Source organism: Mesoplodon densirostris, chromosome 3 (assembly GCF_025265405.1).
Source record: "Mesoplodon densirostris isolate mMesDen1 chromosome 3, mMesDen1 primary haplotype, whole genome shotgun sequence".
Lineage (NCBI taxonomy): Eukaryota > Metazoa > Chordata > Mammalia > Artiodactyla > Ziphiidae > Mesoplodon > Mesoplodon densirostris.
In genome coordinates, this window is record NC_082663.1 from 36,765,428 (window position 1) to 36,779,779 (window position 14,352).

General features: G+C 43.6%; 1 protein-coding gene across 10 annotated transcripts in view; it reads left to right on the forward strand.

Moving 5' to 3' along the window:
- Positions 1-8,672: 8,672 nt before the first annotated feature.
- ZNF131 (zinc finger protein 131) overlaps positions 8,673-14,352 on the forward strand; it is a 33,683-nt gene continuing 28,003 nt past the window's right edge. Inside the window, exons 1-3 of one of the 10 annotated variants that reach the window (XM_060092847.1) lie at positions 8,673-8,862; positions 9,758-9,896; positions 10,880-10,981. In XM_060092847.1, the coding sequence (XP_059948830.1) occupies positions 9,773-9,896; positions 10,880-10,981 (226 nt within the window). In that variant the 5' untranslated portion in view covers positions 8,673-8,862; positions 9,758-9,772. Of the gene's footprint in view, positions 8,863-9,210; positions 9,281-9,348; positions 9,897-10,879; positions 10,982-14,352 lie in introns of those variants that run through there. The other 9 variants (XM_060092848.1, XM_060092851.1, XM_060092852.1 and 6 more) reach the window with 9 other exon arrangements.

A 14,352-nucleotide genomic window follows, 5' to 3' on the forward strand; every position in this document is an offset into this window, starting at 1 on the left:
CAGAGCTACAGTGACAGGAATGCAAGGTGGTAATTCTACAACTTTAACTTTTTGTCCCTGTTTGGCACTATTAAGTATCTTCTTTTTAAAAATCCTGTCATTTTTTTTGGAAAAGCATAACTATATTATATTATACTTTAATTTGTGAAAAAGCAGAAATTTATTAAATCAGAATTTTTAACAGGCTACAATTTTTGGAAAATTGTTTCAGGATTTCTCGGTGTTTTAATATGTGAGGAACTTCCAAAAATGAGAGAGACCCCTGAGAGACCACAAACAAGACATAGTCTCAATCCTCAAGAAACTTGCAATCTAAGGGGAGAGAGACACACATTAACAGGCCATTTCAGTTTTGTGTGAACCTGAAGCTTTCTTAAGCCCTATGTGAGAATGTTTCAAGACAAACTGGTATCAACAGCAACAACAATGGTTTGGCCAGAAACAGATACTAAATTGAAGTACTTAGTGGTGAGGGGGAAAATGCTAAATTTTTTCACTCCATTTATTCTTCAAGTTTCAACTAATTCCATGTCCCATTCTGCTATTCCTATCATTTCATTTCAATAAAGGTTCAAAATGTATTGAACAAGTTACTTTGCCTCTTTTCATCTAGTTAATGTCATCTTATGAAGTGAGATTATGAGCTATCTCTATTTCAGGGGAAGACAAATTATTTGGTTGGAAGTCTATCCAAATTAAGAGTCTGCACAAAGACCATCCCAGGTCTCCTCCCCACTACAGGTTATAAACAGACTGTTCATACAGCACTATTCTCAATGTCTTTCTTTATACCCACTATAATGTTATTTTTCTTTTTTGACTGACATCAACTGCAGGACTCTGTTTGCCTGATCCTCAGAGGAAAAAACAAAACAGGGGTTTAAAAGATTCAGAAGAAACCAGTGAACATATAAGAAAGTGCTACCTTCGTCAATAAAAATAATGTTCTGGGCTCTAAAGCTTACACAAAAAGTGGTGAGAGAGAGGGATCCTCACACTAAGCCCATGTGCCCTCACCCTATCTCAGTGGTTTTCCTTAGACCTGAAAAACTCTTATTTATCATTATCACCTCAGGCCAGCCAGGGCAGGGCACTACTTCCCCTTTAACTCTGTCTGGCCCAAGGAAGTACAAAATATTGATTACCAGCATAGACAATTATGGAATATTATAACATTCCAGAAACAGACAATGAGAAAAAAATCCAAACAATATTAACAAAGAAGAGGCTTTGATGTGGGTTAAGAACCTATACCCTAGGATTAAGGGAGAACAAGAAGTAGATTGTTCCTCAAAGGGCAAGAAGCTAATCTTTGAATCACCTCTATTTCTGACATTGGATAAGGTTATCCCAATTACCAATGTCCCTAGCTGCCTGCCAAAAGCAAAATTAAATCTTCTGTGGAGGCACGCCATGAATCACAACCAGACAGCCTGTGCAGCACAACTACTGAGCCCGCGCACTCTGGAGCTCGCATGCCACAATTAGAGAGCCTGTGCACCGCCCAAGAGCCCACGCGCCGCAACAAAAGATCCCTTGTGCTGTAACTAAGACCTGACAGCCAAATAAATAAATAGATTTTTTTAAAAATCCTTTATGGAGGAAGATAAAGTCATCCCATTTCCATTCGGTTCTTCTTTATATCTTCTATCACTTTGCTGAGGCTTTGTATTCTTTTTCATTTGTTTCAAGCATGTTCATAATTGCTCCTTGAAGCATTTTTATCATGGATAATAACTGTCTATTCATTCTCACGTCTCTGTCATCTTTTTGTTGGCATCTATTGATTGAAAATAGTTTGAGATCTTTTGGTTCTTGCTTGGTAGGATAAGTGATTTTTTTCCCCCTTAGGATGAATGACTTTTTAAATTGAAACTTGGTTATTTCACATGTTATGAGACCCTGGATTTTATTTAAACCCTCTGTTTTGACTGTTTTTTTATGACACTGCTCCTGCAGAGGAAATAAGCACCTTATTACTGCCCGATGGAGGTAGAACTCCAGGTTCCCCACTTGGCCTCCACTGACACCCAAGGAAGAGGTTGATCCTTGTCATTACTGGGCAGGAGCGGATGCTCTGGCTTCCCACGTGGTCTTCACTGACACTGCAGTGGAATTGGCCTGTTACTGCTGTGAGAGTCCTGATGCTCCACTAGGCCTCCTGTAACATCACCCCAGGGGGAGAGAGAGGGGAACCTTGTTACTGCTGGGTCTGGATTAAAATCTGGGTTCCTACTTGGCCTTCTGTGACACCACCCCAGGAGAGGAGGGGAATTGGGATGCATCACTACAACCTGGAGAGGGCAAACGTTTATGCTCCTCACTCAGCTTTGCTGCCATGGGTAGTGGTGGGACCACATTCTTCTCTGTGGTGTTTGGCCTCAGTAGAGAAGTTTCTGTCTAAAAGTTTTATGTCTTGTGAGGCTGCCCCTTTCTTGGTCTTTTGACTAGAGAGAGCAGGCTATTGCAGGGTTGTTTTTTTTTTTTTTTTCGTGTGTTCATTGGCACCTCTGACTTGCTGGCTTCTTTGCCTACAAATCTGGGATATATAAGCCAAAAGAAACCTCAAGGAAGTTAACACTGTGTTGTTCCTCGGGTTGTGAGGTCCCTAGTCAGTCTTCTTTCTTCTATGTTTCAGAGTCTTCTTATGTTTGTTTTTTACATAAAGTGTCGGGTTTTTAGTTGTACTTAGTGAGTGAAATAGTGAAAAGTACATCTACGCTATCTTCCTGGCAGTAGAGGTCTTGCATTCATTTTGTTTCTAAAAACATCCTATAAGAATAGTATTTATCTTGATTTCTGAGTTTTGACCCCCTCTTAAATTTGGCAAGTCAGGCAAGTGCCTCCCTCACCTTACCCTAGTTCCAGTCCTATTTAGAAGTCATCTTAGAAGCCAAAAAAAAAAAAAAAAAATCCAAAATAAGGCAAGAAATGAGAGAGAAATAACACAGAACAGTAAGACAAATAGAAAACAAATGTTAACAAAATAGATTTAATCCCAAATATATTAGAATTACAATAAAATTAATGGGGGGGCACATGAACATGGAGAAGTTAAGGAAAACAGGAATATCCAGAGAGACCAAGGAGAGTTCAGTGAGTTTCATGTTTGCAATAAAAATTTAACAATAAAAGCAGAGTGCATGGATCCTAAAGGACACTTTGACAGTATCAGCATTCGTGAGTTTCTCCAACTTCCAGGAGAATAGTAACCACTTCCACACCTGGGTGTTATTACATTTCATATGGTTGTTATGCCAAGATGGGACCAGAGCTGAACTTGAACACTCAAGGTTTAGCAGCCACTCGGGGCAACAATGCTGAAAAGAAACTTCTAGGTCTGGTGTGTCATCCCCTGCTTAACTTGCTGTCTTCTGTGATTTTTGCTGTCCAGCTGCTGTCCTGCCTTCCTCAGCTCCACAGGAATGATTGAGTGCTCTCCTAATTTGGAGTTTCCAAGCCAACATTAAAGTTTGACTAGTATAAGAATAAAGGTCACCATCTACAAGTTGGGAAGCAACTAAGTAACTGTCCTCAAGCACATACTGACACCCTAGTTCCAGCATGTTGCCTGAAGAAAGAAAAGGAGGAAATAACCCTAATAATTTGGTCAGTTTCTTATTTGTGGCATATGTAAAATATTATGTGCCGCTCTGAAAAATCTGGACTCGTTATGATCCCTTTATCAGCTTTCTGTATCTGTGGGCTCACTGGGGACATCCTGGATTTTTAGTTCCTTTGGGCAACCACAAGAAGATTTCTTTTTTTCTTTTTCTTTTTCTTTCCTTTTTTTTTTTTTTTTTTGCCATGCCACACAGCTTGTGGGATCTTAGTTCCCCGATCAGGGATTGAACCCAGGCCCCAGCAGTGAAAGCACTGAGTCCTAACCACTGGACCGCCAGGGAATTCCCAAAGATTTCGTTTTTTGACCCATAAATAGCCTTTTAAAATTTTTAGCAGGTAGCAAACAGAATATAAACCTTATACTGGGGCATAACAATGAAGACCATGTAATGAAAGCTTACTACGTACCAGGTACTAATGTAGGTGCTTCCCATGTATTATCTCATTTGCTTCCCCTAACAACACTATTTTAAAGATGAGGAAATATTTTAAAGATGAGGAAATGGAAGGTAAATGAAGTTAAACAATTGGCCCAAAGTCACCCCACTATTAAGTTGAACTAAGACTTCAGCCCAGGCTATCTTTCAAACCAAACTCTTAACCACAAGGCTATCTCCTTCCCAATGTTGCCTTAAAACATATACAGGAATATGGTAGCCAGAACTACCCTTAGTTTGTCAACTCTCCTTAAGTTTGAAGAATCCATTTTAACTCCAGAGAACATCTATAAACCTGGTTATTATTAACTGACACAAAATCTGCACCACAGAGAACTGTGTTTTTTTTTTTTTTTTGAGAACTGCGTTTTAACACTAACTTCATTCTTATGTCCTCATCCTTATTATCCTTCTAGGTACCTGATTACTAAATGCTTCTGGAGGAAATCACAATGCCTGACAGACTGCTATCACAGAAATTCGAGGTCACCAACTTCTACCAGATCCTGTTGATGCTATTGTGATATTATTATGTTCAAGATCCATTTGAACGCTTTCCATTCTGTGGTAGGCAGATTCTAAGATTGCTCCCAAAGATCATGCCTCCTAGGACAAGCATACTGCACTTTTAAAAATTTACTTATTTTTATTTATTTATTTTTGGCTGCGTTGGGTCTTTGTTGCAGTGCGCGGGCTTCTCGCTGTGGTGGCTTTTCTTGTTGCGGAGCACAGGCTCTAGGCGTGCGGGCTTCAGTAGCTGTGGCATGTGGGCTCAGTAGTTGTGGCTCATGGGCTCTAGAGAGCAGGCTCAGTAGTTGTTACTCACGGGCTTAGTTGCTCCGTGGCATGTGGGATCTTCCCAGACCAGGGCTCGAACCCATGTCCCCTGCATTGGCAGGTGGATTCTTAACCACTGTGCCACCAGGGAAGCCCTGCACTTTGTTTTATTGCACTTCGCAGATATTGTGTTTTTTAAATAAACTGAAGGTTTGTGGCAACGCTGTGTTGTCAGCTGATGGTTAGTATTTTTAAAGCAATGAAGTTATTTTTTAATTAAGGTATGTACATTGTTTTCTTAGACATAATGCTATTGCACACTTAGTAGACTACAGTATAGTGTAAATATAACTTTTGTTTGCATTGGGAAAGCAAAAAATTCACGTGACTCACTTTATTGTGATATTCACTTAATTGCGGTAGTCTAGAACTGAATCTGCAATATCTCCGAGGTGTGCCTGTAGTTCCACCACCGTATGATTACTTTCCTTTGACTGTGGGCTGCACCTGGTGACTTGCTTCTAACAAATAGGATACAGAAAAGTGATGGAATGTCACTTCTGAGATTAGGTTACAAAAAGAGTCTGGCTTCAGGCTTCCCTGGTGGCACAGTGGCTAAGAATCCACCTGCCAATGCAGGGGACGTGGGTTCGAGCCTTGGTCTGGGAAGATCCCACATGCCACGGAGCAACTAGGCCTGTGCACCACAACTACTGAGCCTGCACTCTAGAGCCCGCAAACCACAACTACTGAGCCCGTGTGCCACAACTACTGAAGCCTGCATGCCTAGAGCCCATGCTCCACAACAAGAAAAGCCACTGCAATGAGAAGCCCGCACACCACCATGAAGAGTAGCCCCTGCTCGGCGCTACTAGAGAAAGCCTGCCTGCAGCAATGAAGACCTAGTGCAGCCAAAAATAAATAAATAAATAATTTTAAAAATCTATTTAAAAAAAAGACTTTGGCTTCTGTCTTGCTTGTTCTCTCTTGCTCTGATGGAATCTGTCAGTCCCTATTGTGAGCCCCAAATGGAGGAAGGTGGTATAAAGAAAATTGAAGTCCTCAGTCTAATAGCCCAGGGGAAACTGACCTCTATCAACAACCACTTAAGAGAACTTGGAAGCAGATCCTGCCCTAGCCAAGCGCTGAGATGAGAGCAGCCCCAGCAAACATCTTGATTAGAAACTTGTGAGAGACCCTGAAAATCCAGCTAAGTGATATCCTCAGACCCACAGAAATTGTGGAATAACAATATTGTTTTAAGCCACTACATTTTGGGGCAATTCGTTTCACAGCCTTAAATAACTAATACATCTCCCAATCTCAAACTTTTCCTCCCCAACACACACACACACACACACACACACACACACACACACACTCACACCTTTCTTCTCCTAATCTTGGCTTTTAGCAGATGACCTGGCCACCTATTTCATAGAGAAAATAGAGGTTTTCAGTTAGACGTGAATTTTCTCAACCTCCTGGAAGCAAATCTACACTCCTAAGAACACCAAATCTATTAATCCTTCCAGCGCTAACAGATGTTCTTCTTCTTATCTGAAGCTGATTCATTCACCTATCCTCTCAACTTCATCCTCTTCAGTCTCTTCCTCTCTTGCACAATTAGCCCCTTTTCCTCCTGTATTTTTATCATCTTCCACTGCTGGATTCTTCTCTATCAGCATTTAAGTTGTTTAAGTCTCTCCCATACCAAAACACAAAAACTAAAACTGGCTTGACTTATCACCCTCTACAGTTACTACTTTCTTTCCTCCCTTATTATTTTTTGTTTGTTTGTTTGTTTTTTGCGGTATGCGGGCCTCTCACCGCTGTGGCCTCTCCGTCGCGGAGCACAGGCTCCGGATGCGCAGGCTCAGCGGCCATGGCCCACGGGCCCAGCCGCTCCGCAGCATGTGGGATCTTCCCGGACCGGGGCACGAACCTGCGTCCCCTGCATCGGCAGGCGGACTCTCAACCACTGCGCCACCAGGGAAGCCCCTCCTCCCTTAATTTTTAATGAGGGTTCTGTCATTGTCAACTCAACTTATTTTCTTAATTATTCCTTAACCTACTTATTTATTCCTAGACTCCCCCACCCACCATGGAACATTCCTAATCCTTATTTAACTTGAGCACTTTGGAGCATTTGGCACTCCTGATCATACCCTGTCTTTTGAAACATTGACCTCCTTGAAGTCATACTCCTCTGGCTTTCCTCCTTTCTCCAGCTGCCATACTGTCCTTTCAGGTTCTTTTTTTCCTGCTAAACCCATAAACGTTGATACTTCCTAGGGATAAAGTCCTACACCTTCTTCCATTCTGACCCCGTAAGGCCAAGAGAGTCCAAATTCAAATGCTTTAAGAAAAAGGCAAGTAAAAATGAATGATATGCACTGGGTCTAAGACACTAAACAGTGATGGGGGCTATGGTGAACTAGATAGTTCAAATCCCATTTAGAGATGGCAATCTCTATTTGGCTTAATCCAATTGTTATTTTATAGGAAAGTAGCCGTATAGACTGGAATTTCCAAAATGCCTATTTCTAGGTGCAATTTCTTAGTCTTAAAAACACTCTGTGAATAATAATGATAATAATAATATTAAACCACCAGCAGTCCAATTTAACCTACAAGCTGCTAGTCTCTCATCCCTGCAGATTCTCCTAAAATAATCTCATCTATTTCCATGGCTTCAATATCCACTTTATGCTAAATTTTTCCAAATCTCTAAGGTTAGCTCTCTCCTCCATGCTCTATACGGATCCATATATAGTTGCCTTTTTTTTTTTTTTTTTTTTTTTTTTTTTTGACTGCACCACACAGCTTGCAGGATCTTAGTTCCCTCGACCAGGGACTGAACCCCTGCAGTGGAAGCGCAGAGTCCTAACCACTGGACCACCAGGCAATTCCCTCTATCAGTTTTCTAATCCCATTCGCCACCATGGTTTCATCTAGATTACTAACAGCCTCCCAACTGCTCTCTACTTCTATTTTGTCCCATTTAATCTATTCTCCGTAGAATTCTCTTTAAAAAGTAAAATTTACGATGTCACTATCCTGTTCAACCTCCAAGACTTCCCTTTGTGATTATAAGAAAATCTAACATCTTTAACACTGTTTCCAAGGCCCCTGTGGGTCTGCCCAGCAACATTCCTTCAGTTCCCGGAATGCTATAATCTTGGTGCCTCTGCAGGTTCTTGGCTAAGAACACTCACACTTCATATTGCTTCTTATAGGTCACTAGTTTTCCTTGACCTCCAGATTATCTTGTTCTTCACATCTCATAACACTCAGCAGTCAGCACCCAGTCAATTCACTGTTCAGAATGTCTATTTACTCCATCATACTAAGATTGGGAAGGCAGAAACCACATATGCCTTGTTCACCATCGGAATTCCCAGTCCCTTAAACAGCGCCTAGCACAACGTTGGCTCTCAATAAATGTCAGTTGAAATAATGATTACATTTACTCTTGCAGACAGCTATTTAAATCCTTCCCTAATCCCTAATCCTAATCTTTCTTTTGAGAGAAAAGAATAAGTAAATCTTGACTATCTCATTCTCAAAAGGCCAATTACAGAGGAATGAATGAATGACCCAGTCACGTGAGGCTAATTATGGGTCACTGGCCACTTTAAGCGCGGGAGTTGGGGAATGGAGAGCTGCAGTAACAGCACCATGCGTGAATAATCGAGCAGCTACAGGTCCTAAGCCTAGCAAACACGTGCTGCCCGCCGAGCACGGAGAGGGCGGGCACCCGGGAGGAAGATCCTAGGCGGCCGGAACGTGCTCGCGCCCGTGGCCGCCGCCGCCCGCGCCGCGGCCGTCCGGGTCTCGGAGCGAGCGCACGTGCGCCGGCCGGACCCAAGCAGAGGGAGCGCCCGGGCACTCGCAAAGAAATGGCGAGCGAGGCGCTGTTCAGGGTTAGGGAAAAGTGTGGGGCGAGTTACGCCCCGAGAGGGGAGAGTAGAGAAGGTAAGGCTTTCGGGACGGAAAGGAGAGAGGGAGGATCGTGAGCTAGGTAAGGCGTCCCGACCTAGGCCTTGGGAGGAAAGGGGGCGGGGGGGGGGCAGCGGTACAAAGGTACACCTGAAACTGGCTGCGAGTTTATTCTAAGGTCCGGGTCGGAAGTGCTCACACCTGGAGTTTGGCGCGGGTGGGTGGAAGGTGGAGCCCCACCCCGACAAAGCCAGGCCCTCCACCGGCCCAACCTCACCACAGCCCGACTTCCTCCTCCCAGCGCGGGCGGCCTGGCCTTCTCGAGCGCCAAATCCCCTCGCTTAGCTCCGCCCTACCACTAGAGGAGGGCGGGTGGGGGCGTGGCCCGCCCACTCCCTCGTCTGCGCTCAGTCGGCGTCCGCGTCAGCCGGAGCCCGACGCGGTGACGCGGCACGTCGACGTAAGTGACGCGCAGGCCCGGGCTGCTCCTCCTTCCTTGAGTGAGTGCCGGCCCGGTCTGGGCGGGGGAGAAGAGGGCGGGAGGGGGAGGGAGAGGCGACCCGGGAGTCGTAGTGGGCCGCGGGCCGGACCGGGTCCCGGGGCGGCGGGAGCCAGGGCCGGGCCGAAGGGCTTGGCGGGCCGTTAGAGGGCCGCGGCGGCTGTCGGGTCTCCTCCCCTGCCGGAATTGCGCGCCCCGGAGCCCGGGGCCTCCGGCGCTGTGCCCACCCCGCTCCAGCTCGCGTCTCCCGACTCCAATTAGGTCAGGCTCGGAGTCCCGCGGCCGCGGCTCCGGCCCCCAACGCGCGGCGGCCGCCCGGCTCGCCTTTCTTTCTTCCCTCGCCTTCCTCTCCTCTTGTCTCACCCTCCCCTCTTCTTTTCACGTTGCTGGGGTTTTGTTTTTTGTTGTTTTATGCTTTAGGGGTTTTGTTCCTCAGCCCGAGCTCATGGGTGTACGTTATCATGCTCCTCTTTTGTAGAACAGCCCGACGGCCATGGAGGCCGAAGAGACGATGGAATGCCTTCAGGAGTTCCCTGAACATCATAAAATGATCCTGGACCGATTGAATGAACAGCGAGAGCAGGACCGGTTTACTGACATCACCCTGATTGTCGACGGTGGGTAGCGTGGTGGGCCGAGGAGCGAATTTGTGGCTTCACATCTTCTCTCCCCTTCCCCCATCCGCCTTTTTTATCCACCTTCTATGGACTCCCTATCGAAAGTCTGCGGACGGTGTGCTCTGGAACCCGAGGACACTTATCAGTGTCCCTTCACGTAGACCATGCTGCAGAAGGATAGTCACGCTTTCAACATAATCATGGCATTTTAACTTCTTGCAGCCTTTTGAAGTGTTCGCCTTGTACACTTGAGTGCAAGGTGGCGGGGATAGGGAGGATGTCTCTAAATGTTTGGTTAGTAGATTTCTGCTGCTAAGCTGCTTTGAGCAGTCTCCCACAGGAGTCATTTGGGAAGTGTTCTTTCTAGTTTCCCAAATGGTCTTGGAGGGAAAATGTGAGATATTCCTTTGCAGCACTGGTACCCACTTTGGTAACCCCCAAAATATAATGTGGTCTTTACCAGTCTTAGGAGTAGTCATTATAATGGATGCAAACCCAGCTCGGGTATCTTTTCTGTTTAGTGAAAATAGACTTTTTGAGGCAAGCTATACTTTATTATAGCCTACAGCAGGTCTGCTGTAGGTTGAGTTTCCAAATATTAGGCATACTAAAATGTTTTCCATAGCAAACACATCCAGCTTGGTGCTTATTCTGTGGCTTTTTCTTATCTTTTCAAATGACGTATAACCTTTTGGGTTGTGTTTATATTTAGCAGTTTCAACTGAATAGGATATGCCTTTGACTTAAGTGGTACCTCCTGAAATGTTGTAAGGTGGCCTTTATAAAGCTGACTTAATAAGGCCCTTGAGGTAAAGATCTTGCTTCATGTCTAATTGAGATTTAAATTTGTCAAGATAGCTGTCCAGAATATAGTTTTATAATTATATTAAGAAAGACCTATTTTACTTTAATTTCTTAACTTGTTTTATAGTTTTATATTTGATTTTTGTGAATATGATGATTTTATTTTGTTTTTTCTCTAGGACACCATTTTAAGGCCCACAAGGCTGTTTTGGCTGCTTGCAGCAAGTTCTTTTACAAATTCTTTCAGGAGTTTACTCAGGAACCTTTGGTGGAGATAGAAGGTAAATGCTTGTTTTAAATACAATATTTAGCAAGCATTATAATTTGATGAAGTTTTAGGCAGTTAATTTAGCAAGATACCGTGGGAAACAGGCATCAATGGTTTCTATTCGGTAACTGGATAAATTGTTCTTTTGACACCTGAGAATTCTTACTTTTAGTAACGTGCTTCGTAAAATGATCTTCCAGGAAAAACTCTTACATTAAACGGTTGGTCTCTTAAAGGAGTCTTTTTCATTGCTAATACCAGTGATCACTGTCTTTTGAAAACATGTATTAAAAGTGAATTTCCATCTTATTTAGTGGGCTTATGTTTCAGCCTGGTCCAGATGCTGCAGGCCTCTGTATTAGCAGCATGATATGCACAGTGTGAAATGGGCTGTCATAATATGGAAAGGGCTAGGAAAGATTAACTGAAGTAGCATTCAGAAGAAATTCTAGTGGCTATAGAAAGTCTAGGATGCAAGGGGGTCATCTACTAGATACTGTCTTAAAACAGAAATTTTTATACTTGTTTGACTTTTTGTAATAATAGCCCACCAAGTGCCAGGTATTATGCTGTGTAGCTTGTGTGCATTTTCTGAGGTTCACAGCAGTGCTTTGAAGTAAGTGGTTTTATTTCCAATTTACATATCAGGGAGCAGGCTCTAAAAGGTTACTTGACTGAGGTTGCCCAGCTAGCAGGGGATTCAGTTTGTGCTATTAATTCTGCTGCTACCATAGCTAGCCCTCTACCCCTCAATCCAAAACTGTAGGAAATAAATCAGCTTACCTACATAAATACAGGGTTCTTGAGTTTGGGTTTTGTATCTCTCTCAGTGTGTATATATTCTCCGTTATGAATGGGTTGCCTAGAAACAGTATTCCCTTGGAAAAATTTGGTGTCTAGGGGAGTAAAGAAAACGTAGAGTTAAGAGTATTCTCTTATTTTGATAGTTCCAGCTTACCTAGCATTCTGGCTGGTATCCATAGATAGATTATCTTTGATTATCTGTGATGGACAGAGCACAGGCATGATGGAAATCCTCAAAGCTTACTAAAGTGAGAATCCATCAGCCTAGATGGTGTTTCTGTTACAAGGCAAAGTTTTGTCCGTTTATTCACCTGAGGTACTGAGACCCCAGGCAGTTTACTTTATCTCAATTGCTTATTTGCCTCTTCATCTGAAAAGTGGGTTAATAGGCTTGTACTATTGTACTAATGATTAATTGAAATAGCATCTGCAGAGTGCCTGGCATACTGTTTGGTGCACTGTCAGAGCTTAATAGGTTGGGGCTGTTTATCAGATTTAATACTTATTATAATATACCGTGCCAGACCCAGGAAATGAGAAATTGATTAATAAGACAGCCCTTAGAGAATTTGCAAATTTAATCATGGATAAGCAACAGTTAAGGAGTGCAAAAAATGTTGCAGAGAATTTTGTTGCAGAATGGTGTCACTAAGGAGGGAGGGTGAGTGGTTTAGTTTACTTTAGAGAGGAGGATTTCAAAGATGAGTCAACTTCTGGGCAGAATCCTAAGTCAAAAAATAAGTGGCCCAGGCTAGAATATGCATTGCTGGTGGAGTGTGGAGTACTGACCTACCTGGAGAAGTAGGGTCTTTTCTTCTGAAGACTAATCACCTTGGGATTATCTCTTGTACTTCTGATGTGCTATGTCCATTATAGTACAGGACACACAACTTTCAGTATTTAAACTATAGAAAGTAAGAAAGAAAAATGTAAAAACATTCTTCCTGTTTTTGCTATTTGCCAGATTCAGGTTTAAAGAATCAATTTGGCTCAATGTCTTCTTAAGCCCTTAACTTTGGAACTGCTGTACTATCTGGCTAGGTCACCTGGCTGTAGAGAAAGCCCTGGGCATGCACTTAGAAAACCTGACTTGTAGTCCCAGCTTTACTGTTTGTCAGTTGTGTAACACTGGACATCTTAGCTTCCTTTTTCTCTTTTAATCTGCAGAATATGTCAAGTAATTTTGGATTATGTCATGGGCATTATTTTTTTCCTTTTTTTTTTTTTTTTTTTTTGGTCTGTCAGGTTGTTGAGGCATGCGGGATCTTTCGTTACAGTGCAAGGTTTCTTTGTTGCGTGTTTGGGCTTCTCTCTAGTTGTGGCATGTGGGTTTTTCTCTCTCTAGTTGTGGCGCGTGGGCTCTATAGTTTGTGGCACGTGGGCTTAGTTGCCCGGCAGCGTGTGGGATCTTAGTTCCCCAACCAGGGATCGAACCCGCATCCCCTGCATTGGAAGGCGGATTCTTTACCACTGGACCACCAGGGAAGTCCCTGTCATGGGCATTTTGAATATTATGTTTTGACACTCTGTGTGCTGTTAGAATCCTCTGGAGAATGCTTTTGGTTTTTGTTGTTGTTTTGATTTTGTTTTCTTTTAGCAGACAATCAACCTGATTAGGTTCAGACTGCCTTGTGTGGACTGTGGATCCAATTCCAATTTAGTTTTCAAGACCTTTGTTGTTCTGTTCAGGTCCCAGGTGTGCCGACCTGGGTGGTAGTCCACACCACAGTGTAATTCTCAAGGCCTTTGCTGTGCTGCCTCACGTCATTTTTGCACATGTGCAGCCGGGTGGTTAGCTCAAGACTGCATACACAGATTTAAAGGACCTCTCTCCAGCTCCCTCCTGATGGCCTCTGTACTTCAGCTCCCCTGAGCTCCCTTTCCTGGCCCTCTGGCCGGGAGACTAGGAGGTTAGCCTCCCTGTGCTGTCGTACATTTTCTGCAGTGGAATCCATTTCCTGGATAGTAACATGGTGAGAGAAGAAAATAACAAGAATTCTCTCCATGCTCTTCAGATGATAATCTCTTTCCTAGTTCTCAGCCAGAGAGAACTTTCTCTTAGAGTTGAGTTGCCTGCTTGGTGGCAACTAGCCATAAATGTGCAGCGCCAGAACGGGGGCTTGTCTTGAGGGAGGGCTGAGAGAGGAATAAAAACCAGCTATTTTTCCCCACCCCCACACACTCTCCATCCCCTTTGCTGGTTCCCTAGCCGGAAAGAGTTTCTCTTGGAGCTTTTTCTGTCTGCACCTGCTACCCAGTTACTTACGTTACTGGAGTTGGGCTGTCCTCAAGCCGGGTTATGTGGGAGGAAAAATATAAAACCAGGAAACTTACTGCTGTTCTTTGAGTTTTGATTTCTCTCCCCAGTCTCTTTGCTTCTGTTTTTTCTTCGGAGTCCTTGTATATTTGCTTTATGTATTCTTTTCAGGATTTTTAGTTGTAATCAATGGACAAGATAGGGTGGCGTATGCGTTCTTCATCCTAGCTAGAACTCCCATCTGTAAAATAGGGATGGTTCTTGTCTTTAGCCGCTCATTAGAAACACCAGGGGAGCTTTTGCAAGTACTAATACCCATGCTT